The sequence below is a fragment of the Lissotriton helveticus genome, chromosome 5_1, assembly GCF_964261635.1.
Source record: "Lissotriton helveticus chromosome 5_1, aLisHel1.1, whole genome shotgun sequence".
In the NCBI taxonomy this organism is placed as follows: Eukaryota; Metazoa; Chordata; class Amphibia; order Caudata; family Salamandridae; genus Lissotriton; species Lissotriton helveticus.
The window spans coordinates 1,420,068,709-1,420,095,923 of NC_136065.1; the positions used below are offsets into that span (position 1 = coordinate 1,420,068,709).

At 44.6% G+C, this 27,215-nt stretch overlaps 1 protein-coding gene across 5 annotated transcripts in view; it reads left to right on the forward strand.

Moving 5' to 3' along the window:
• Positions 1–27,215, forward strand: part of AP4B1 (adaptor related protein complex 4 subunit beta 1) — a 329,444-nt gene that overhangs the window by 187,925 nt on the left and 114,304 nt on the right. For all 5 annotated transcript variants that reach the window (XM_078644400.1, XM_078644397.1, XM_078644396.1 and 2 more), the window contains one exon: positions 21,610–21,713. In XM_078644400.1, the coding sequence (XP_078500526.1) occupies positions 21,610–21,713 (104 nt within the window). The remainder of the gene's footprint in view (positions 1–21,609; positions 21,714–27,215) is intronic.

Genomic DNA, 27,215 nt, shown 5'->3' on the forward strand with positions numbered 1-27,215 from the left:
GCGAGGAGAAGACACTGGTGAGCGCACCCCACCCTCCTGATGGGACTACAGTAATAAGAAGTCCAGCTCCTAGGTCTTGAAGAGAAGGAAAGCGCTGGGGGTCTGGAGCCGCCGCGGAGAGAACCGGAGTACCGGCAGACTTTGGGGCCTGGGAAGGTAAAGGGCCTGGATCACGCAGAAGGCCTGCCTCCCCTCTAATGCGGCTGCGGTGGAGGAGACGCTGAGAAGCAACCCTCTGGGGAGACGCACCAGGTCCGGTCGCGTTTGATAAGTGTTGGTGGACTGGGTTCTGCCCCGCCACTCTGTCTGCCTGCAGGGCCCCGGGGGAAAGGCGAGAAGAGGAGTGGATGGTGGCCTGTGTGTGTCTGGCTGTTCGCAGGCCAAAGGTCAGTGCACTATGGGCAGGAAAGATAAGGACCCCAAACCCACACGACAGGGGACGCTAGACCGGTATGCTACCGTTCCCCCCCTTCCCCCCTTCCCCCCCTTCCCCCCCCCCCAGAGACTGATCCGCCTGGAGCGCGCTCCGATACGGCCCTATTGATGGGGGCCATACAAGCGTCCCGGGAGGACATACAAGCACCTTGTGCGGCCCTAGAGGCCAAGATCGGAGAGGTGGGCTCAGAAGTCACGCTACTACGGCAAGACTTTCTAAACTTGACGGAGCGGGTGACTGAGGCGGAGACTAGACTGGGAGAGGCCGAGGACACCATTCAAGACCTGAAGAAAGATATGGTGGAGCAACAGGCCTCGCACAAGCAACTCCAGTGGAAGGTGGACGACGCAGAAAACAGGGCCCGTCGCAATAGCCTTCGATTCGTGGGCTTTAGGGAGGGAATTGAAGGGGCCAATATGGCAGAGTTCCTGCACTCCTGGCTGATGCAGACCTTTCCGAAAGAGAAGTTCTCCAACTGCTTTGTGATAGAGAGAGCTCACCGGGCGCTTTTGGTGAAACCACCGGTGGGGCGAGGCCGCGGCTGGTCATCGCCCGCTTCCTGAATTTTGTGGACTGGGACATGAAGGGAAGCCAGGAAACTCGGGGATATCCGTATGGAGAACATGCAGATCATGATCTTCCCGGACTATAGCCAGGAGGTGCGGAAGCAGAGGCGTTCCTTCGACACGGTGAAGGCTAAGTTGAGAGATCTGCATATTCAGTATATGCTGCTATTCCCGGCGAAATTGAGTCATGTATAAGGAGAAAACGTACTTCTTCCCGCACCCGGAAGACGCGTGGCAATGGCTGGAGGAGCGCACCCCTTGACGAGACCTGCGATCGGGATGCGGAGGGCAGCAGAGGACTAGGCCCACACGGGAGCCCCGAGAGGGTCGCCGAAGCCACAGAGACCACGACTAACGCAGGGCAGCAGTAAGGTGACGACGACACCCTACCCCACGCAGGGATCGATCAGTCGACGGAGGCGGAACATGGCATCCTTGGACCCTGGTGGAATGGCGGGCTCCAGGCTTCGCTGCCTAGCCGGGAACGCCCGGTCGGAAGGGGAGGAAGAGACAGGTGGTAATTCATCGGAGAGTGAGGAAGCGGAAGAGCAGTCGCTGCATCCACTGGTGGTGGCGATTAATGATATGGAGCAAGAATCGGCCAAGGAGGCGAGAGCCTCACAAGGAGACATGCCAGACTCCAATTTGTGAAGTTGGGACTAGCTGGACAAACCAAACGCAGGCTCATGGCCGGTAAGCAAGCAAGTTGTTCTACCCCCTACAGTATTGCTCTGTTATTTACTGACACATGTATCTTATTGTATGTAACTACCGGAGAGTATATCTTTATATGTTTTCCAGTTAGAGGTTTCGGAGCGGGTTTCTAGGGGGTACTCTTGGGAGGGCGACAGACCTTCTTCACCCGGAAGTCCTATGCACTGTCTTGTACGACGATGGAACTGGTTGGGGGAGAGAGGTGGGGGGGGGGGAATGGGAGGGGGAGCAGTTGTTCCTTTTTTGGGGATCCATGGGGGGGCGGAAGTACAAGCGTCAGAGTTTTGGTCGGGGTTGTGAGTTGGGCGAGGGGGGGATTGTTAGAGCATGTCGGGATTATCGCCAACACCTGGGAGTCAGAAGCCCTACTTCCACTGTAATTGAGAAACCTGCACCACGATGCCATGTACACTGACAGATAACCCTGAGGAGGCAGCGCTGGTTCAAAGGGGGACTAAGATATTAACTTGGAACGTTAACGGCCTGGGCAGTAAGATTAAGCGAGGGTTAGTGCATGCCTATATGAAGGGTGTGGGCCCAGATACAGTCCTGTTAGAGGAAACACACCTTCAGGGCACCAAATGCGACTTTCTAGCAAGAGGGCCATATAGAGTACTTGCACATGAGGGGGTTCACCATGGGCTTTAGAGGCGTAGCCATACTGATTAAAAAGACTCTTCTTTTTGTGGTCGCGCAGACTTGGATAGACCCCCTACGGACTTATGTAGGGGTGCTGGGACAATGGGGGAGGCAGGAATACACACTCATCTCTGTCTACGCACCGCCAAAACTGCAGGCAGGGACACTCTCGGGAATCACTAACATTCTACTGAACACATCGGAGACACTGGAGGTAATGGGGGCGACTTTAATGATGTTATGGTCCCGACACAGGATAGGACAGGGGATAGGGCCAGGGACTCGACCCCCAACCAGCTGTCCAGAACGGTCTCTGCCTTGGGATTGGTGGACGTGTGGAGATGGCTCCACCCAGATGCCAGCGTTTATTCGTTCTTCTCCGGAGCTCACAGGGTATATTCCAGAAGCTAGAGACTTGGGATCGCAGGAAGACGCAATGCAGTACATGGCCAGCACTGACATCCCAGTGCTTACAGAGGAAGACCAGCGGGACCTGGAGGGCAGCATTACAATAGACGAAATTAAGGAAGCCCTGACCAAACTTCGCTCGGGGAAGTCCCGAGGCCCCAACGGGTTTCCTACTGAATTTTTAAAAAAAACAGCGGACCTCCTTGCGCGCCATTTATTGGCGCTGTTCGAAGGGGCGGCACAGGAGCGGGTGTTGCCACCGGACCTCCGTTTGGCCACAATCATCCCGATATATAAGGAGGGTAAACCCGTGGAGGACTGTGCGTCGTACCGCCCCATGTCCCTTCTGAATGTGGAGGTAAAACTCCTAGCCACAATCCTAGCTCTCCGATTAAGGCGGGTGATCCCGGGTCTGGTTCATCTGGACCAAACAGGCTTCCTCCCTGATAGGTCCACCAGATTGAACCTTAGAAGGACCCAAAATTGGCTGATGGAGGTGAGTGCAAGGCGAAACCCTCACTTGTTTTTATCCCTGAACGCCGAAAAGGCGTTCGACACGGTCCATTGGCCTTTTCTTGAGGGGGTGCTGCTACGGTTTGGCTTCGGACCTAAGTTTCGGCAGTGGGTGCAGTTATTATATACAGATCCTAGAGAGAGAGTTAAGGTCAATGGGGGGCTGTCTGGAGATTTCCCCATAAGACGGGGGACCCGACAGGGGTGCCCCCTGTCTCCACTGCTCTTCGCTCTTACCGTAGAAGTATTGGCATGTGCGGTCCGGCAGAATGGAGATATTAAGGGCTTTAAAATTGAGCAGTCAGACACCTTCGACGAACAAATATCGCTGTATGCGGACGATTTCTTCATGTACATTACCCACCCTGCCACCACGATCACAGCACTGTTCTCGGAGCTGAACCGATATGGAGCTCACGCAGGCTATCAGATTAATTGGCACAAGTAAATTCTCTACGACGCCCGAGGGGGTGAGGACTGGTCAAACCTCCCCAGTAGGCTGAAGAGGACGGGCGAGGGGTTTTTATACCTAGGGGTGTATGTGACAATAGACAGCAACCTCTCCTACGAGAAGAACATCAAGCGGGTATTGAATAACTTTGCAGAAGACGCGGCTAGGTGGAGGATGCTCCCTCTCACGACTCTGGCCTTGCAGCCATTTTTAAAATGATGGCGTTGCCACGGTTTCTGTACGCCTTCCAGAACGAGTACTTCCCGCTTCCCCGCAAGGTGTTTCTTGACTTAAACGCAGAACTGAGGGCCTTGCTGTGGCTGGGGAAACAGTCTCAGGTGACACTGGGGACCCTACAACGCCACCAGTACAATGGTGGAATCTCACTGCCGAACATCGAAGCCTATTATTGGGCGGAACACCTGGTGCCTATCAACGACTGATTACATGCCCGTGCCATGCACCCCACTTGTGCTCTAGAGAGGAGTGCCATGGCGCAGCGCACATGCCTCTACTATCTCTATGGAGGCAAGGGGAAGGACCGATTGCATTCCGCCACCAGAATTACCCTGGGGATATGGGAGAGAGCGACTAGGGCCATAGGATGGGCGCATAAACCGACGATACAAACACCAATATGGCAGTGCGCTTGGTTGAAGGAGCTATGCAAATTGCAGGGTTTCCAGAGGTGGGACAACATAGGTATTTCGGTGCAAGGCGACTTGATGAAAAAAGGGGAACTAAAGTCATTTCAAGCATTAAGGGTGGAATATGGGTTGCATCACACACAGTATTTCAAATATGCGCAGCTGCGTTACACCTGGCAGGCAGAGGAGACACTGACTGGAATTATCCCAGAGTATGCACCACTGGAGGGACGCCTGCTGCAGGAACACATCCCTGATGTATAAAACCCTGATAAACAACATACCAGATGGCCTAGTGAAACTTAGAGGAAACTGGGAGCGAGATGTTGGGGAAATGGATACGGTGGACTGGGACACAGCCCGGATGCACCCCAGGGAAGTTGCCAGCAAGTCCCGCCTACGGCTTATTCAGTATAAAATCCTACATAGGGCCTACTACGATTTAGTGCACCTTTACAGTATGGGGAGGGCTAGGGACCCGAACTGCCTGAGGTGTGGCCAAGAGAGGGGGGATTTTTATCACATTATTTGGACATGCCCTGAAATTCAGACTTATTGGACGGAGGTCATGAGAGAGCTTGGAAAGGTCCTGGAGGTTACCCTGCAGCTAGACCCCAAACTGGTCCTATTGGGTATGGCGAATGATGTAGACCTGCACTGCCCACTGTTGATCTTTCTAGTTCTGGCCCTGGTGGTGGCCAAGAGAGACGTCGCACGGAGGTGGGGGGCCTCAACACTGCCGCGGCTGGAGGAGTGGAGTGCCGCGGCTGGAGGAGTGGAGGAGAGGTATGAACTTCTATGTGGCAGCGGAAAGGGTCACATATAAGGCAAGGGGATTCCCTAAAAAGTTTGTTAGAGTGTGGGGCAAGTGGCACCAATGCCACGGACTGGATTGAGGAGGACTGTGATCTGGGGGAGGTGAGGGGTCATTCTACCCTGGACAGAGGAAAGTACTATTGCGGAAATTGTACCTCAGGGGACGCGGGTCCATGGAGCAACACAATTCAATCAGATGGTGCAGAGGAGTGTAAAGTGATTTTAAGGGAGGAGGGAAGAGGGTGGGGAGACGAAGGGTGGGGCTTGATGATCAATTGTGACATGCTTGTTATGTTTATGCATTGTGAAAAGCAAATAAAACCAATTAAAAAAAAAAGAATACACATTTATTTAGCTGTGCAGAGGTAGACAGTTGATGAGGATATCCACGTCAGCCACCAGGCTGAATACATAACCAGTATTTATACAAATCTCCAAGGTTAGTGGTCATCTAGTTCCCCACAAGTTTTGTCATGTACTTACATAGTGTTATAAGACTTCACAGGTCAGAAACATAAATTAAACAAGACTTCCTGCAATTAGGAGCAGTTCCACCTTCCCAAAATACAACAATAACGCTTAATTTTTAGACTTGTGTAATGATATACAGTAAGCAATACAATAAGACTCATGTGATACTACACTGTACTTTGGGACCAGCAGATGTCTCAAATTAAAAAAGGCTGGCTTGCATTTTTCAGCTTCAACGCAGAAGAAAAGTTTACCTGCACCAATATCTTTGGTGTTGTTTATCCATGTGTCCCCAGTGGAATGTTCCTCTAAGTTATGCCTTTCTAGATGAAGATCATGGCCTGGTTAACCAGCTGCTCCTCTTATTTTCCATACAGCTGAGGAAAATCTTCATGACCCCAGAAATGAAATTGTGACCCTTTCTGACATTTCTTTAGCTATTTCAAAATCCAGCTGGTTAAATAGCATAATGTAGGTGCATGGATTTGAATGGATCGATGGAGCTGTGAGTTTCTTAGCATTGGAGGATCTTCTTTTTTCGGCCATACAGCCATGTGCTTGAGGACAGAAACTTGTTGGTATAGGGCATAGGTACTCCCAAACATTTTCCCAAGGGCCACAAATTTTGATCTGTGATGTGACTGAGGGCCCCATTGATAACAGCAAGGTGGCAGTCAGGGTTTAGGGAGGGGTTTGTGGTAAGGTCGGTGTAAGGGAAGCGCGGTGTATTCATCTAGTGTCTGAATTTCACAATGTGAAACCAAAAACTTGGGATTAATCCCAGCTTCTCCTCTTACCCAAAATGTGTGATCCTAGGCAATTATTATATTTCGCTTTCTCTCCCTTTTCTTCATTATCACATGTGAGGACCTCGAAATACATGACTTCACAATGTGTGCTGTACAAAGCCTTCTCCTGTGTTTGATTTAATAAACTATATGTTGTTCATGTGTAATACTTCAAAAACAAGAAGAGATAGAGGGTTTCTAGGCTAGGTCCACCCTCATTTCAATCGTATAAGCAACGGAGCGAGGACCTAGCAAAGATGGCATTTGACCCCAAAACTAAATTGGGTTGGAAGGTCAAGTATTTATGGCAAGAAAAAGCAAATGCTTTCTTGAGTCCCCTCACTCACCGGGGTTTCCCACCGGTGACATGCTTCATCATTAGGGTCCTCTCAATCCGCTGCGGATTGAGGCATGCTTCAACTTGCGAATTATGTAGGAGCACTCAGCAGGCGACTATGTGTGGCGCAGTGTAGGTGGAGTGGATAGGAAAACTAAAAATACCTGGCTAGTGGACGAAACACTTTATTCTGGCTCCTAGTCGGTATAATAAAATCAAGGGGTACTAGACAACTAATTAACCATAATGAGTTAAATGTCTCTAGCGTTAGTCAACATGTTTCGAGCCACCCCACTGCTCTTCTTCAGGACCACACAGGTGCCAGCCCTGTGCATTCCACTCCTAAGTGACCTAAAAAGTGAGGTAAATAACTAGTTAAGTGAGAAGTGATGTGTGCACACCTACTGTGTGTGCACTTTTATACATACGATTTAAACTCAATTGAACGTAGTATTTTAAATGAGGTTCAGATTGGCCCCATGGTCTGGACGGGGTGAGGGGCTCGTATTCTTACTTAGAGTCGAGCTCGCCTCGTCAGGTAATCACCTACTCGTCCCCCGGAGACCGCATCGCCATAAATGCTTGACCCTTCAACCCAGAGAGGTGTGGCGCCGCGGCCAGGGCGACTGACTCCGGAATCTGGGGATCACGGTTCGATCCCCAGCACCGGCGGCAGATTAGCCCAGCACCATGTGACTCTGGGCAATAGCTTGCTTAATCTTCCTGACGGCCCCCAGCGCCTAGAGACCCTTACGGGTGATTGTGCGCTTTACAAATGTGGATTTAATTAATTTTGGGGTCAAACGCCACCTTAGCTAGGTCCTCGATCTAGTTACCCCGTGTATGTTTGTTCATGTGTAATAGAAACCCTGGTCCCCAATAAGTGAACATTTCAATTGACTTGCCTCTTCGTACACAGTTGGCATAGTTATCAGTGTGTAGGGAAAAATTTATGTTTCTCAATTCATGTTTGAAAACAATGACTTAAAAAACAAAAAACTTCTCGGTGCACTGATAAACTGGTGTTTATCTGCATGTTAAAGAATTATTAAAATACGTTATCATACTTTTACTGCAAGAAATGTGTCCCTAATGTTAAGTGGTTTAGGACACCCTAGTTACTTTCTGTAATTTCAATTAACCTTTAAATAAATGCTTGCCGGTTCATTTAAGATATTCCTAATGTTAGTACTGAGTCACATGAGCCTTAGCCGAGTGTTAATGTTGACCAGGGGGCTGCATGTATTGTATTGTATTGTAGTTGCATTTATATAGCACTTACTACCCATGACGAGAAGTTGAAGTGCTTTTTCGGCGAGTAGCATGCTACTCTGAGAGCTATAAAGGATTAGTGGTGAATTAGTATAGTGAAAATATTCAAGTAATTGGAGCGGTGGATATGTTAGTTATTTGGATTGAGAAGGATAGTGGAGGGATAGAGAAGGGAAAAAGGTTTGCATTTATATAGTGCTTGCTACCCTTGATGAGGTGCTTAAGTGCTTTTTGCGAGTAGCACACTACTCTGGAATCCATAAAGGATTAGTGGTGAATTAGTATAGTGAAATATGAAATTAATTTGAGTGGTGGACTTGTTAGTCTTTTATTCAGATTGAAAAGAATAGTGGAAGGATATAAAAGAAGAATTTAGAATTTTATTTTTGGGTTGGCTCGTTTTGGAGCTGATAGCAGTAGGAGGAGGTTTGGGATGAGTAAAAGGGAAGTGGGGATAAGTAAAAGGGAGGTGGAGGGGGAAGAGTCAGAGGGAGGGTTTAGAAAGGCTTGTTTTGGGGGATCGGAATAGCAAAAAGAGGTATGAGATGATGCAAGGAGGGGTGGAGTAGGGAAGAGTCTCTTAAAGGTTATTTTGGGGATCATAGTACTGGTATGGGGTTTGGGATGAATGAGAGAGTGGAGGGTAGTGGATATATGGATAGAGGTATAGGGTAGTCCATTGGAAAGAATAGTAGAAAGAGGTTTGAGGTGAGTCAGTTGAGCTAGAGGATATATTGAGAGCAGTATAGGGTGGAAAATAGGGTAGTGCATTGGATATGCTATAGTAGAAGAAAAGTAATAAATAAATACAAGTAATAAATATATACATCCAAAAGTAATACATCTCTAGATACATAAATACATGGAAGGTATATAGATGCATAAAGGAAGGTAGTATATGATTAAAGATGCATTAAATAAACTCTGGCTTTCAAGTGTTGTTGTACTTTAAATTTGTTTTATATCTATATATATATATATATATATATATATATATATATATATATATATATATATATATATATATATATATACACATATACACACACACATTTACATATTTTTTTTGTATATCAATAGTGAAGCAATTGTAGATACATAGTTACAATACAATGATTTACTTATTTATCCAGTCCCTTTTATACATGTTAAAAACATAGAATAATGTAACTATCAGTAATATGTACATTTGTTAAACAGAACTAATAAATATATATGCCATACTTTGAGTATCACTGGTATAGGGCAATCAATTTCGTATTCTGTTCACAGTTAGCGATATATGCAACACTAATGTTTACTCTTGTGAGTTCCTTCATACTGTGCTAAACCTCTGCTTGGGGATGATGCCGAGAATAATAAGGGGCAGAGATTTAAACTGGTACTAAAGCCATCATAGGGCAGATCAAACTGTGGGTCTAGACTTGTGGCATGGATAGCAAGATCAGTGGCTCAAATATGTGACATGCTATGGGTAGAAAATATATGTGCAGCTAAAATGGGAGCAAACAAACGTTATTGCATCCTTGCCAAGTGCCGCGCATCAAAGGTCAGACTAACCCAATTTGGTAAACCATCCCGCAGTGGAACACTTTGGCACACAGTTTTGAAGGCTCCTCTCAGCTCACCCAGTGGAAAAAATATTTATCATTGCAGCTGCTTTGAAAGTGTACAGCCGGAATAGATCATTAGAGGTGGAAGGAAAGATTAACTGTTGCACACTTAGAATACTTTCTTAAATGTACCTTATTAAAGGGAATTTTATGTTTGTTTTTAATAACAATTACGTTTCACTCTAAATGTCTCACAAAAGGTTTGGACTGTCACTCACAAGCACACTTAAATGATGATATGTAATGTGAAAACTTGGCACTACGTTATTATTTTACCTAACGATGCATGACTCCCTTTCACATGTGTTGTCTCGAGATCAAAATCTTGACCTCATTGGCTACTCATTCTGACTATTTTACGCTTTCTGACAATTCCCTGATTGTGCTGGATACCTTATTTCCAGAAAATGGCACTTAGTGTGGTTATTGGAGGTTTACATTGAGGGCACTGCTGGACTCCTTGAGGAGAAACAGACCTCAATCATAGAATTCCTCAACATAAATTTTGGTTTGATGCCTAAATATAGTCTGGGAAACTTTCAAAGTCTCTATAAGAGGGATTAGCATAACCAAAAAAGCAGGGATTTGAAAATCTCCACATATGCAGACTGATTGCTTAGAATCAGAGCAGAAAGTTGTTGAGAGAAAGTATGTTGAATCCAAAGATACAGGGTTCGTTTTGGAGGTAAATTTGAAATTACGCTACTTTAATGAAATATTTGCAAGGAGGTGGCTTTTTGGGGGACATCTGCACTAGCAAGGCAAAATAGTAAAGCAAGGACACTGGGACACCACCTGCCAGGTTGAGTGAGGGTAGGTTAGGGTGTTGGGTCAGCCCTTGTTTCAGCAGTGCGAGGAGAAAATGGACAGGTGGTCGGGGAGAGCTCACACATTCTTGCTGCCTTAACAACTTACTGGTAGATTCAGCATCTACATAGCGTTATCTAGATGACATTACACTTGCATGGTTTGAGGATGAACAGAGGGAAGTGATATTTGCACCGCTCAATTATGGAAATTAAATTAGCTATAGAAATTCAAGCTACTGGCAAAGCACATGGGAAGAGTGCCTCATACCACAGTTTCATAACAAATATAAAAATGTGTTGGCCTGTCATCTTTTGGACGTTTATGAGACAAAGTTGTAAGAGGGAATACTGTCTTAGGTGATGCAAGAGAAGATTATTGTAGCTGTGGGAAAGATAATCTGCTCTGGCATAATGGTAGATGGCAACCACTTAGGAAATAATGTTGCTATTAGGATGACCCCACTGATGAAGGGTATGGTGTTACCCAGACAGGCATGGTTTGTCCCCAGAATAGCCAAAGATCACACCCTGAGCACACAATGTATATCACTCCATAATTGAAGCCCAAATTGTGGTGATTTCTGTTTATTTTAGATCCTGATAAAGCGTTTGATTCACTGGAATGGCCATATCTGATAGCTACTAAGAGGAGCTTGGGAATATGTGCTAAAACCTATTATTTTGCTGTATACTCCACTACCTGTTAGGGTCCATATTAACAGTCTACTATCAGACCACATTATGATAGGATGAGGGACTCAGCAGGGCTGTCCCACGTCCTGCAGGTTTTACCATAGCAATGGAGTTGCTGCTACAAACCCTATTAACCTGGATTACCTGAGCAATGGTGAAATTCACATCCAGGAGTTGCTTGACATTCAAATTTACATAGTAAATGGACTAAAACAGGGGTGCATCCTGGCAACTTTTTTTTATTTTACCTCTCACTCGTAGACTTTTGATGCCGTCTTTCAGGACTTAAATAACATCCTTCCAAATTTGGGCTCCCATATGTTAATTAATCCTACTTGCGCAGACCATTTGTTAATGATGGCAGCCACACCTTTAGGACTCTAAACGTTGTGGGTCCAATTAGAGGAGTACAACCGTATTCCTTTTTTTGTCTAAAAAAGATTGCCATTTTCTAAAATGTTCATCATGTTTACTTGGAGGATCAATAGTACTGTTATTGAATAGGTGGATCAACATCATTACTTTGGGAGTGTTCTTGACATAAAATGAAACTAGGAAGCCCACCTTGAAGCACTGTACAATCAATGGGAGAGGTACCCGCTTTGAAGTCTTTATTGGGCACCAGCGTTTTGTTGGCAAATCACTGAGAATATGTATATTTTATCGGTTAATTGGATATGTAAACTGATACATTTGCATGAATCCACCCGTCAATACAGGAATCCGCTCACGCTGTGCATGACTGCCCCGTCAGCTATGGCAGATTAATGGGTTCTAGTGTATTTTATGCCCTGAGCAAGATCAGAGTCCAACTCATTGAAATGGCTATTACATACAGCTACCATGGTAGCTCCCGCGTGACCATGTGGATGTAGGTTTCCATAGATAGGGTCTCATCTCTATTTAATGAAAAAAGTAGGAACCTCAATTCCATCATATATCTTGTGTACAAAGATGTACGTGTACCATTGAGAGAGGTATTATTCGTATCCCTGATGATAGCCTTTGACCCGTTGGGTATTTACACAGGCTGAAACATGTCAACACTAAGAAATATATTTTAAGTCAGCACTCAGAATACATGCCTTATTGTTTATTTTAATATTACCCGTGGCACCCTTAATAAATAGAAACACTAGGGTTCACCTTGAGGTAATTTTAATAAAAAATCTGAATTCCCTTTCACGTCCAGTAACCTTTGATAAGAACTCCCTCAAGAAGAGGGATAGTCCCCTCTCGTAGTACTACCTCACCAGGCTGACAGGGCAGACAATGTGTGAGGTTCCTTTATCCAGAAAATGTTAGTTTCATTAGGAGATTTTGTATGTGATCGTCATTCATTGAGTCAGCGCACCTTTGGTGGTATTGCTTTCGTTATAGTCCTTCGTAGTTTCTGAGCCATAGAAGGGGAAGACGATAATAAAGGCTCTTTTTCATCTGACGCTCATTTGACATAGAAACAGAAAGTGCGCCATTAAGGGAGCTTTCAATATGGACACCCTTTAATTTCTAGGTAATGAAAAAAAGAAAAATAAGAACTAATGAGAAGCCCCTATGAGGGAAAAGTACGGGATGGGAACAAGGAGCACACAGGAAAATTGAGGAGTGGGAAGGAGGTACGTATGGGAGTTGTGGGAGGAACAAGGGACACAGAAAGCAAGGAACGTTACAGGGGAAGTGAAAGTGGAACAAAAAGAGACCCACTGGAAAAGAGGGAGGGAAGGGTGGACTGCGACAGAGATGCAGGTGGGAAATAAGTGGAACATCACGATACAGAAAGGATGGAATGGAGGAATGAAAGGACAGAGTGAGAAGGAAGAGCAACACTCAAAAGACAGAAGGAATAGTGGGAGAGAGCAGCCGTAAAAGGACAGAAAAAGTGCAGAGGAAGTGACAGGATAAGCCACGAGGAGCCAACAGAGGTCTTTAATTGTAAAGTAGTCCCTATGCACTTCTATGCATGCACACCTTTGGAGGTGTAAACCTACATCCTGCCAGTCAGTAGTATCTAGAGAAATTGCCATGTTCTTCTGGGCTGAGCCAAGACTTGATTGACAAAGTCTCAAGCCAATGGATGAAAAATGCTGGTAAATAAACCAGTGGGTGAAATGGGCTGGCCCAAAGCCAACGGTAATAAATTAGTTGAAAATGGCTTTGATTGCCTTTGGCGCTATGAAAAAACACAGACCTTCAAATTCAATCGGCATTGTTCATTTTATACACATGGACAGATGTGGGAAATCATTACACTCATTATTTGGTGATTAGTTACCCCATATCTAAGCAGTCATACTTAACTCACATTCTTGATGCATGTGTTTAATCAGCTATCCTACGTTTTCGATTATTATATATTCATAGTTATCAATTTGAAGTGGACTGTAACATAAAAACAAAAGTAAACTGTTGATCATGTGGTGAATTTTTAGAAACTATTTGTATCTGAAATTTAACGGAACTGAATATAGAACTCAAGTCAGATGTTAATTTCTTTCACATGTTCTAACATTAGAACGGTAGTCATATGTTAGAATAGACCACAAGGACTCTTAACACAAAAGTTAATTAATGATGTTTGTGTTTTTACATAGATATGAGCTTGATGTATTTATAATGGAGTTATTTTCAGTGGTGTTGATCCCGGTCCTTGATTGATGCTCCTGTATTTCAATTTCAATCTTTATTATGCTTTGGAACTCCTTAGAGGTCCACATAAAGAAAAAATACAATACAAAAATACCATTCACAGCAAAAGTAGACAAATCATAGCAATTACAATTACTAGAACACAAAGTGACACATTATTAAGCATGCCGATCTTCAAAAAATTTCTAAAAAACATTTAAAAAAATTAAAGATATAAAAACAAAATCTCTCATTAGGGGGATTATATAAAGCACTCATAAAAGAATTCACATTTAGAATACCCATTTGCAAGCATATTTGTCTTAGCCATTTGCTGCGATAAGGACGCAGCGCTGGGCATATAAAAAGTACATGTATTCGATCTTGAATGGAATGATGACAAAAATTGCAGATTGCAGATACTCCATGCCATTTAAACAAAAGATTATTTAGGGGTAACAAATCTTGTCTCAGTAAAAACCAGAATCTCCGGATACCATGTGATAAGTTCCAAGTAGCGTAGGGTTGGGCGGATTTTCTTGCGAATGAATCAGTAAGAAGATTAACACCCTTCTTATCAAAAATAGCAGTAAAGTCTAGTCTATAGCTAAGGTCCCAAGTGGCTTCTTTCAGGACAGACTTTAACTGGGATACAGATAGAGAAAAGAGAGTACTCTCTTCCAACTGCAAGAGGGATACAGCCTTTCTAAAGTTGCTAACAATCAAGGAGTGTTCCCCTAAACCTCCCAGTAGTTCAGTCCTTAGGAGGAACCTCATAGTCCCCTCTTCTCCTCTAGCTATGCTTGTGACCCAGCGCACCACAGCTGCCAGGCCCTGCACCCAGCTGCTGCGCAAACCAAACTCAAGTCTGCAAGCTGCCACGGAGCAGGCAGAACTGACAGAAGATATACTTCTTAGCAATTTCCCCTCCACCTTATTTAAAAAATCCCAGTGCTTAATACCAATTAATTCTAAACCATATAGAAGGGTGGATGGGACCTTTGCCCTAAAGACCTCCAGTAAATGTGAGGAATGCCTTTTTCCCAGTGCCGAATACAGTGAATTTAAGCTTCTTCCTTGGGCTAATGCCTTCCGGGCACTGTTATCGGTGTGGGGTTTAGCACTTAAATTATCACAAATTACTTTTCCAAGAAAAACGTAATTCTTTACAACCTCCAGTTTGTCATCTCCCACAGACCAGGTAAAGTTCCTAAATTTATGTTTTTTCCGGCCTGTGATGCACATAATTTTACTCTTACATGCATTAATTTTTAGGAAATGAACAACTGCATACTGATGTAGAGCAAGGAGGCGTTTAGCAAGACCTTTGGGCATAAGATCCATTATTATGATATCATCCGCATATAACATACATGAGATGTGTTTTCCGCCCAAAATTGGAGCTATACCATCACAAGAGGAAAGAGAAGCAGGTAAATCAGCAATATATAACGAAAAGAGTAACGGGGCAAGTAAACAACCTTGCTTAAGACCATTGCATGAAGGAATAATCTTAGAAAGCCCCCTGTCTCCTCCTTGCAAAACCTGGCACCAGGTGTCTGTATGTAGCAGCTGAATCATATCTAATAGATACGGCGGCATTCCCATAGCCGAGAGCTTTCTCCACAGCAGTGGACGGTCAACCTTGTCAAATGCTGTGGAGAAGTCTATAAAGGCCACATAGACTCTTCCGCCACGTACCCCTACATATTTATCTGTAATTGTCTGAAGAGAAGAAAGATTGTCCAGCGTTCCGTGGCCCTTACGAAAGCCTACTTGTTCTAAGGGTAAGATTTGTTTTAACGCCACCCAATCATTAATTAGTGATAGTAGACATTTACAAAACACTTTCCCAATAGCGTCTAGGAGAGCTATTTGGCGGTAATTGATAGGTAAGTTCCTATCGCCCTTTTTGAACAACGGAACCAAAATACTCCCCCTCCAGGATGCTGGAATATATTTTTTAAGGTAACAAATCCTAAAAAGAGGAAATAGGATTTTACTCCAGGATACTGGATTTTGTTTTAAGACTGATATCGGGAGTTCATCAGGACCCATGGCACCTGATGAACGCATGTCTCTTATAGCTAATTCTATAGATAGTTCTGAGGGGTATTCAGTTATAGGGGTAGTATTTTCCTCAATTCCCCTAAGCTGCACATGCCGATCATTTTTTGCATACAGACTTAAGATGTAATTAACCCAGGTTTGTTCGGAGATAGGAATTGGAGATGGGCGCACTCTAGAACCACATCCCTCCCCAATAAGGGTCCAGAATTGTCTAGAGTTCCCATGGACAGCGGCTTCTCGCAGTCCAATCCATAACAGGTCCTCTTTTTCTCTTTTTCTCTTTTCATTTTTTTCTTTAACCTGCTCCTCCTCCTTTTAAGAAGAGATATTTTCTGGGATCTTTCTACTGCACCACATATATATTGTTCCCTCACCAGTTTATTTATTTCCTTATTAAGGGAAACAACTGCTTTTGGGAGGATGTTTTTTTTCCTAATTAGGTTCGATTTTCTAACGGCAGAGATGACCTCCTTTATAAAAACATCAAAAGAGCACTGTTCCACCCCCTGCCAATTGTTTAAATTGGATAATGTTTTTTCAAGAAGGGGTTCTAGACCCTTCATGGCTTTATAATCCCAAAAACATCTTCCTGTTTTTTGAAAGGTGACCACCTCCCTATCCAACGCCCAGGTATCAGAATTGGGTGGCTCTAGAGAGAGCGTTAGTAAGATGACATTATGGTCACTAAGGCTGGTGTCCATGACCACCAAATCCCTTAACAAAGAGAAAATAGGGTGGTCAACAATTATATAGTCTAAAATTGATTTGCTGTTGAAGGAGCTATGAGTATAGTTTGCAGGGACATCGGATGGGAGCCTACCATTAACTATGAGTCCCTCCGTGCTATATAATTCTTCCAGCAGCAATTTACCCCGTTTATTTGTTTTTATGTTATCTGGAAAGATGGCTTGGGGTATCAATAAGACCTCCTCTTTTTCTTTATTCCTGAATAATTCTAGACTATAATTGGACACTTTACAATTTAAGTCGCCAACTAACAAAAAATTAGAAAGAGGAGCTGTTTTTTTAATTTGTCTAATAAAGATAAAAATTTGCTTCATCAAAGTGTTAAAAAGATCACCAGGTGGAATATAGGCATTTATTATGACAAGAGGGTGTCTCTCCCCAATTTTATCTAAGTTGGAGAGGGTCACAGCCTGAAAAAGGTTACTGGGATCTATATGGTGAGAGAGACTCCACTTTATAGTATTTGATAAAAGGCAGGCAATTCCCCCTTTTGCGTGACCTCTACTAGAGGGGGTTGCCGCCACCTCCAAAACATAATAATCCTTCACTATATTCAATTTATCAGTGCACCAAGTTTCCTGAATGCAGATTATATTAGCATTCAAGGAAAAAAGATATGATAATTTTTCAGGATTATTATTGATGCCAGCTGCATTCCAGGAGATGACAGAAAAACTACTGCTAAAGGTGAGAGAACAATCTAGGGTTGTCCGTCACCTTAGTCGCCAGGGCACCGGGTAACCAGTTCCATTGCTGATCATTTTCAGATATACCTCTGTTTATTGTTATAGGGGAGGGAATTGGGTGTGTTACTATCCTTTTTGTTTTTGACACACGAATTTTTAAGTCATCGAAAGGTTGTGAGAAACCAACCGAGCTCAATCCCCTATGGTGACCATTCGCAATGTGATTATCACCACTAATGGCGGTAAACGGCACCACATCAATCCCCTGGCTCTGAAAAAGTTCTGCTTTATTTAGTATTAGATTCACTATCAAATTTGAGTAAAATCTTACCCTAGTAAATGACGTGGACCCTGATCCCAATAATGTTACTAGGTCAATGTCGCTAGATTTAATTAGATTTAGTCCCTCAATATCCTTACAACATTTCAACAGGAAAGATCTGTTCAGGCTTAAATCAATATCAAATAAAGGAACAAAGTCCAAAAGCAAAGAGTCAGTACGGGTTTCCGTGAATTTATGAACAGGGTTTTGACCCGCAACTGCCCCCTCTCTCCGTGTATGGAAAGGAGGGGCAGAAGGATTTAAAGAAGTGGGAACCACCGAGGCAGAACATCTTTCTTCTTCGACTAAACGGTGGGTCAAAAATTTTTCTTTTCCTATACCCTGATCTGTTAGGTTTAATTTAGAACAATTCATAATCATTTCATCGGAATTAACGGAGAGCCCCAAGAAATCAGAGGATGGCCTAATTGAATCGTGCTTCAAAAATGCCTTATCCTTGTCCTTGTCATCTTCAACCTCACCAGAGGGGGATTTGAAGGAAACTTTGGGATTCTCAAAGAGAATTTGTCTCTGCCTCCTTTTTTTAAATCTACGGAGAAACTTCCTCTTTTTTCCCCCCCTTAAGTTTCACATGTTTTTCCGCTTTTTCCTCCAATTCCGGCCCCTTAGATTCAAGATCAAAAATAGGATATAATGCCATTTCGGCATTAGCATTAGGAATTACCAAATTATTTTCCTCAGCAACAATACCTGGGATGGAATCACTTATACAATTATAAGCAGAAGATTTCAAAGTAGGACACACGTCCTTCACTACAGGAGCCACCGGCGTATTCTCAATCAACAGGCAAGCTGTATTAGCCCGAACATTATTGGGAGGTATTAAAATGGGAGAGTCTGAGCCACAGGTCCTTTCACAGGTCTTTGATAATAAAGCCTTTAAAATTTGGGTGACAGAGTCCAATACACAATCCGAGCTACCCACAAATTTATTAAGTAGCTTGAGAATTGAGGATAGCAGATGTTCCAAGGAAAGTAAAAATTCAGAGATGGGTTTCTCTGAATGTTTCAGGCTAGGGTCATTAATAGCCTCAATCCCGGTTATATTGAGCAATGGACTTGTAGACATGTTTGTTTTAAATGAAAGATCTTGTGAGTTGGGAGAGGGGGTACTGCTAAAAAGATGGAGGCCAGAAGGAGTAGCGCCCATAGGTGTCTTTACAACTTCTAATAATGCCCTAGGTACGTCAACCAAATAACGTTCGCACAACACAGGGTCAATAACCAGGGACTGTGAATCTTCGTTTATATCCTCCCTCAACTTGGAGAGGGACGGTGACCCATTTTGCAAAACATTTACAGAATTTAATAGAGTCTTAATATTTTTGGGATTATCTGGGCTGGAAATTAAACATTTCTCATTCTCCAAAAGTACAGAAGTAGTAGATGGGATACCCACAGAAATACATGAGCTTAGGCCAGGAGTTCCCAGTTCTACCTCCTTCGGTTGACAAACAAACGATGGGGTAGGTGTTGAGATCAGGGAGATGCTCTTATTAGAAGCAATATTTTCCTGGGAAACACCATCTATCGCTTTCTCCCAAAGCTGGAAAATCTGGGTTTGACCTTTCAACTGGATCGTTGAAACATTCTTATTTCGAAGTGGGTTAGATCTAGTCTTGGCTGTAGATCTTCCCCCCAACAATCTTCCAGATCTCAACTTTTTGGCAGTCATATTACGACTAAGATCAAAATATAAGAAAATAGGAAATTTATAATACCAATAAACAGGTTAAAATGTGTAAAAACAGATACTGTCTAATCACACAAGCAAACAATCAAAGGCATGAATAAAAGTCACTAAATAAGCAGCACTTGCCTACGTCTACACGCAGTCAATGGGTTACACAATTATAATATCTCTATATAGATAGAAATTAGAAAGTGGGCCCAGCCCAGCCTACTTCAGACCACTGAGGGCCACAGAGGGCCCGCTCTTAGTCCGGTCTTCGTCCGCGCGCGTCCCGCGTTCGCGTATAGTAATTTGGTCTTATAGGAGGAGGAAAAGGGGGCGGGAAGAGGCACCAGGTGCGCGCGATGGAGAAGCGCTAGCACCTCTGGTCCTCGCAGTCCCGCTCCCGCTCCTTCCAATGGACGCTTCTCGCACCAAGTCACAGTGACAGCAGTTCAAAATGGAGCACTCAGGCTCCTCGCTCCACGAACAGCGCCTCTAGGCGGAACAGCCCACTCAATCAGGGCACAACGCTGGATAGAGTGCAAGGAACACAAAACTTCAGGACAAAGCAGGCAGAAGCGAGCGGCACCCGCGGAGCGGGGGCCGCGAGAAGTGAAATAGCCTGCAGTAAGGGGGCGGGAAGAGGCACCAGGTGCGCGCGATGGAGAAGCGCTAGCACCTCTGGTCCTCGCAGTCCCGCTCCCGCTCCTTCCAATGGACGCTTCTCGCACCAAGTCACAGTGACAGCAGTTCAAAATGGAGCACTCAGGCTCCTCGCTCCACGAACAGCGCCTCTAGGCGGAACAGCCCACTCAATCAGGGCACAACGCTGGATAGAGTGCAAGGAACACAAAACTTCAGGACAAAGCAGGCAGAGCGAGTGGCGAGATGCTCCTGTATATATCATGATGGCCCAGCCATCAGTAGTTGATATTTTTTGTTTTCATGTGTTATAATTTTCGACTATTATTCAGCGGCGGTTGGTGATCTTTGAAAATGGTGACGCATAATACCAGGCAGGCGTTCAAGCGTTGTTTTCCAAAATTTGCCTTGCTCATACTCACTCTTTCTCACATCTGGTCTCTTTCCCTCACTCTTCGTCACATTTTTTCACTTGCTCATTTTCACTCACTCACTCTCACTATTACTCACACACAAACATACTTATCCTTACTGGTTCTCATTCGCATTTACTAACACCCTTACAGAGACTCATTGACTCTGGACTCTGGTGCAACTGCACCTGCTGTACTGTTTATAGCTACACCCTTGACTCACTTCCACTCCCTCACAACATCCAATCAATCACTCCTTCTAACAATCTCATACTCCTTCAATCACTCGCTCATACTCACTTTCACTCTCAAACTCAGATTCCCAAGGAGGAGCCACACCGAGCAGCCAGGACAGGACTAAAAACAGGGAAGGCCCACCTCAGTGCCTCTCCCTGCTTCTTACATTAATAGGAACCACAAACCTTACTTAAGCTGGAATAGTGCTGGGGATCTTATCTTTGCTGCTCTGTGCTACTTTTCATTGGCTTCAGGGATGCGCTGATGTGCGCCCTAAAAGCCACATTTTAGCGGATATACTGTGCTGCCTGAGGCATGAACAGTATGTCTGCTTTTGTAAAAATGGATTGGTCCTTTGTGAGGGGATCGTAGTTGAACTACCCCCCACAAACATGCACAATCCAGACATCCAGCTACAGAGTATTGTTCCATCCAGCTAAAGAGTATCTTATATAGAAACCACACTCTAGCTGGATCATTCCTCAGACCCTCACCAGGAGCTTGGCGATGAGGCAGAGAGGGCTGACCTGCACATTGGCAGTGCTCATGAAATTGAAAAATGCACCGGGTCCGCGCAGGAGGCAGGGTGTTACTCCCTGAAGCCCCTAATAAGGAGTCGAGGCTGCTATTGTTGTCACAGATTTTATATTCTATAGAATAAAATGTTGCTACTGCTACTCTATCCTTTTAGTACTATTGTGTGCACTATGATATACTACGTCTTTAAAACAAAGCGGTTTATGAATTAGCAGGTTTTGAAATTATCTAAAGATTTTACCAATTGATGTAAAGAAAGCCCCTGTTTAATGTGCCACCACATACAACTATTTTTTGCCACACATTTGATGCCTAGTTCTTAGTATGTTAGTGGGTCCTTTATTGTGCTTGACACAAGCATGTATGTTGTAAATCCCTTTTATTTGCCAACTCCAAGCCAGCAGCAAATGCCATCATGGTAATCCGTCGTCTAAACTGTTCTGCATTGTTTTACATTTTAGCTGTGATACAAACATTTCGCAACCTTGTCTGGCTGTCTCCTCAGTGCACAAAATCTATCTGCGAAGCACTATCCGGCTGCGAGGATAATATTCAAGATAATGAGGTAGGGTGTGAGCTAAATATCGAAAGACAAAAACATTTACATTTGCATGATTTCTCCTGCCTGAGAAAGTATGAATAAGGCAAAACCGTACATTTATGAACCCATTCTCTAAAAGTTAACCTGAGTTAGTGCTAAATGTTTTAAATTGATAGCGATGGTGTGAAATTTGTGGATTGTTTATACAGTACTGTTAATCTTGATTTAACATTCATACTTTCTTTGCAAATCTTAGAGCCGTTTTACATGATTTTACACAGTCCAACTGATTTGTTTTCTAAATTAAACAAGCACTGGCGTTGCCAGTAGGTCTCGCAGTAGGAAAGTTGGAGCTGTTACAATTGCAAATAACAATGCCTTTTATTTTTTTTTATTTTAAAAACATAAAGGGCTTTGTCATTTACAAAACTAATAGCTCCAACTTTCCTACTGCGAGACCTATTGGCAACGCCAGTGCTTGTTTTACAATATGTTGGAAGAAACCGCTGCAGCCTCGAGAAATAAAATGGATTTCCCTGTAGATAAGGGTTTTTGTCGAGACCTAAGAGGTCTATCTTTTCCTGATTTGAGTTGTGTTCTGTAAGACTGCTAGGGGTTTCCTCCCTGCACAGTTTTTGCGATTGGGCCTTTAATAACCTTATAGCAGTCGGCCTCGGGCTGTAATGATATGCTTGTGTGCGTGCAGGCTAAAATAGTGAGGGAATAAGTACTGTTGGAATTTTGTGCGGACCCCGCATCATACAGGGCACATTAGTTACCCAATATCCAACACCGACTGCCGCAACTCGCAACTTTTTATTTATTTTGATTATTAAAAGTGCACATTTTTTATTACAGATTTCCGTTTTGAGAAGTGGAGTCATATTAAAACTCTTGATGTTGTTCATGTCCTTTTGAAATCCCACATTGTGTCTACTGACGGGTTCGCCTGTTTGTTCTTGAAGTGCTACGTTTAGCATCGGTCCATTGGAAAGGTTTCGGCTAATGCGTTTTTTATGGTGTATACTTGATAGTGTTTTCTCAAAAGCAGCTTATTTATTTCTCGTCAAATACCTCATCGCCCGTCCTCTTAACAGGATGCAGCGTGTTGGAGATGGGAGAGCTAGGTGCGACTCTTAAGTGTGCATGCCTAAACTGGTGCTGCCTTAAACCTACCGGCCCCTAAAGAGGCTTTGGAGTCGCAAGAAGGGCGTTCCTTAGTGAACCGTTGCATAATTGCCGTTTCGAGTCTGAACCAATGTCCCCGCAGTTGTGCTTCAAAACCGCTGAGTAATGGTCATGTGGCGAGTTTTATTTTAAACAGTTTGTTCCCTTGCGTTTGTTCCTTTTGTGTGGTGTGATTCACAGCTTAATGAGTTGCAACAAGATAACGTTGCCTGTGATTGTAAGAACGCCACCCTGCCCTCTTTTGTAGTGGCTAATTTCATTCCAGAGCGCTCGTAAGGGGTTTCTCGATGAGGAATGTGTAGGCTCATGGAGGGCTGCAGACGGGACGACGTAAATGAAGCCATGTAATTTCTGTTGCAGGTTACATTGGATTATTTTCACTTTGCCTTGGCATTTTAGGGTATTTTTTGGGGCATTGCAGGATAAAGTTATCTTTTGTCAAAATTGTATGCCAAACGTGCTGGGAGTTTCTGGCTAGAGGGAAAGGCTAATGAGGAAGTAAGGTTGAAAGATCACGGTATTTCTGTTGAAAGGGGAAGGGAAGTTGACTGAGAAATTGCGTAGTATTTGTCTTTAAGTGGTCTTTTATAGAGGCAATGCCGGGGATCCTGGGCTTAGCAAAAGTGCACAGTTGTCCGGACGGGGCTGGGGTGGCTGAGGGTGTTTAAGTACTACTATTATTGACGTTATGCGTTAGTGAGACTAACAAAATACTGCGGAATCCCCATTTCGGTTTCGATTTTTTTCCTAATAATGGCATACAGTTTTCTTTTAATAAGGAATTTGACTGACCGGGGGTTTGTCTCACGCTTTCTCGGGTGCACCCTTTTTTAAGAACTCGGAATTAGCTGTATGTTTCCCCCCCCCTCTGGCAACAGGAAGTGGAGAAACGAAGTCGCCTTGCCTCGCTGATTAAGCACATTATCACAGTCTTTCCCCTTTTTGCAGAAACATTGCAATGGAAGCGTATCTTCTTTCAACTGCACAAGTTTCATTTGTTCATTTCTGATATTGCAGTGATGTGTAGAAATGTTAAGAGCTGCTCGTAGCTCCATGGTTACCTCTGAGCAGAGGGCAGTACAAGCATCGTCACTGAAAGGGTTTGAACTGAGTGCAGTGTCCCTTTTGCCATGCTACTAGAAACGAAGAAGTGTTTGCAAAACATAGCACGTACTTCTCGCTAGGAAGACAGCGTAAGGAAGACAGAAAGAAGAGAAAAAGAGGGAGAGAGAAGGAGGGGGTGAAAGAAGCAGAGGGACTGTGCAAGGGCGACGTGTAGGAGACGGATAGAGAAAGAAGCGAGAGAGGCTGAGACTGCAGACAACAAAGTCGTATTTTCAATTGCGCAAGGAAGGCAGAGAAGGGGAGGGGGCAGGTTACCAAATACACACTATCTGAAGCAAGGGGGAATGCAGAGCTGCCGGGCGGGAAACTGAAAGTACGGCCGGCCTGCCATGAATAATTAGGGGAGGAGAAGTGTGGCCGGCCATGAATAATTAGGGGAGGAGAAGCCCTTTGATGTGCTGGGCTGGCCAGAATGCGCGTGCTTGTGATTCACGTGAACTCTAAGAAAACCGCAGTGCAAGAAGCCCTTAGTTTGACGAGGATTTCGAGCACTTGAATTCTCGATCCCTCAATGCGCTTGCACGCATTGTAGGTCACGAGACCTAAAAATCTTTTTAAAGCAAAGTTCTGATAGATACTTCTTACCGCAGATTCCTCACCTTGTGAATCTTCCCCAGGCATCAATCTGGATCCGGAAACTTTAAAGCAGTATTCTTGTGTGGCTTTGTGCAGCTCCACGCCAACATCGTTCCACTCCGAAAGTGCCAAACATAGCCCCATGTAAGTGCCAAACATGCGTACTGACTTCAGTTCCTTTTTGTGCACCTTCACATGTGGATCCGGAGCAACTCCTTGGTCTTTTTTGGTCCTTTAAAAAAAAAAATCTACGAAAGTGTGCAATGGAAAATCCTCCCCCCACCCTCCCCATGAAAACAACATGGTTCAAACCATTTAGGGTCTATTACTAATGTATGTCTGTGGCAGAGTCACACAAAGCATGCTCATGGTGTCTGGGGTCAGAGCACGATTCCCGGGCTTTCGACAACTGCACTCAGGTGAATTAAAAGGCAGTAAGGGTCCACAGGGTGAGAGCTATATGTCAACAGAAACCGGAAGACTGCCGAGACCGCTTGAAGTCACCACAGATTTTTGTCGCAGCCTAAGTCTTCAGGTAAATCCAAAAACAAACATATGAAATCGAAGCAGGAAGTGGCCCCTTCCTGCCACTCTCAAACTCCAAAGAAGAAGCGAGGGCGTCAACTTGCTTCCCGCTTTTGTCCCGGTCACCATCGAGCTGTTTAAGAATCTAGTCCAAATAAAATCTGAATTTGGAGGTCCCCTTTAGGAAGGCCATGTTGCTCATTTTTGACACTTTTCACATTCCCTCTGCCATGCCCACAGGCCCAAAGGATCGGCAGGTCCCTCTGTCGGGCTTCCTGTGGCGGGTTCGTTCTCAACACTGTCCGTGCCCCTCGAACCTGCATCGGGTTCCTCAGCGGTTCCGCTGCCAACTTCATGGACACAAATTCAGGACACAAATTCAGGACAGGAGGTCCAATTTCAGGACAAAACTTCAGGACAATTGGATATGTATTACAGACACAACAGAGGTCGCGCAATAGTATATAAGTAAGCCCAGCCATATCTAGACATATTCAGCCATTTGCAAACCTATCCATTATGTATCCTTCCATCTATCATTTCACTCATCCATCCCTTCATCCATCCTTTCACTCATCCAATCATTATCCATCCATCCACCCTTTCACCCTATCCATCTGTACACTCATCCATACACTCTTCTACTCATCCATCTATTCACTCATCCATCCAGCCATTTACCCTTTCGCCCATCCAGCCATCCTTTCTCTTACTCATCCATCCACCCAGTCACTCATTCTTCCACCCATCCACCCTTTCAGTCATCCATCATCCTCCCTTTCTCTCTCCAACGACATTTTCACTTAGCAATCCTTCCTTGCATCCATCCACCCACCCACCCATCCATCCATCCATCTACACATCCACTCATGAATCCATCCATTGACCCTATCACTCATCCATCCTCTCTCATCCATTTATCCTTTGACTCCTTCACTCATCTCTTCATCATGTTGTCCATCTACCTTCCCTTTCACTCACTCATCCATCCTTACATCCACCCTTTCACTCATCCGTCCATCCATTCGCCCTTGCACTTATCAATTCATCAATCCATCCATCATTTCACTCATCCATCCACTCACTCACTCACTCATCATTCACCTTTTCACTCATCCATCCTTTCACTCATCCATCCACCCTTTTACCCATCCAGCTACCCTTCCACCCATACATCCAGCTATTTCCCTTTTCTCTCTTCCATCCTTCCACTCACTCATCAATCCATCCATCCTCTCCCATTATCCATCTATTCAATCTTCCATTCATCCATTCACCCTTTCACTAATTCATCCAGCCATCACTTCACTTACTCACTCGCCCACCCATCAAGAACTTCACCCTCGCTGCAGAAGCCATATCAGGACTTGGACAGAAGCCACCCAGAGCAGAGACAGGATCCATCACGGGGGGGGGCACGGGAGCCATCATAGGTGGGGGCGGGGAGGGGGGGCAGGAGCCACCACATGGGGGGAACAGGATCCACCAGGACGGGCACAGGGGTGGGCATGCAGTATTCTAGTATCATCTTGGTCTCTTCCGGGGTGGGGGAGGGCCCCTCACCCCCTCCTGGACAAGACAACGAGAAGACAGGCTGTGTTTCCAAAATGTTAATTTTGCCCCCCCTCACCTCCCCACGCTGATGTACAGTACTTACAGGAGATACTCCAAGAGAACTAATTTAACTAGTTGTCCTCCATACTTTGTTAATCAGTGTGGGTGCGATTGTGCCATTTCTTTATTTCATTACAATATAGACTGCATGTTTAAAGAATCGAGGTTTGTTTACAATTTAGTGACTAATTAAGCTCTGTGAAGAGAACCACGTGCCTCGGCGGTTCTAGGATGTTTGGGGCCCTGGGCAGAAAGCGGGACTGTCTCACACAAATTGCAGATACAAGACGCATTCAGCAGGGCTGTTTGCATCTGAATAGATGCCCCTGCTCCTGAAGCTGCAGCCCCTCCCTCTGTCACCTTCAAGCACCTCTTAACAGCTCATCAAGGGCTGGAGGTGTCAGGGCTGCCATCCCGCTGTGCCTTCCAATGCTGCTGTTACACCCGACCTCAGCAGCATTAGAGTCAAGAAGGGAGGTGGGGGCCAGCTGTGCGACC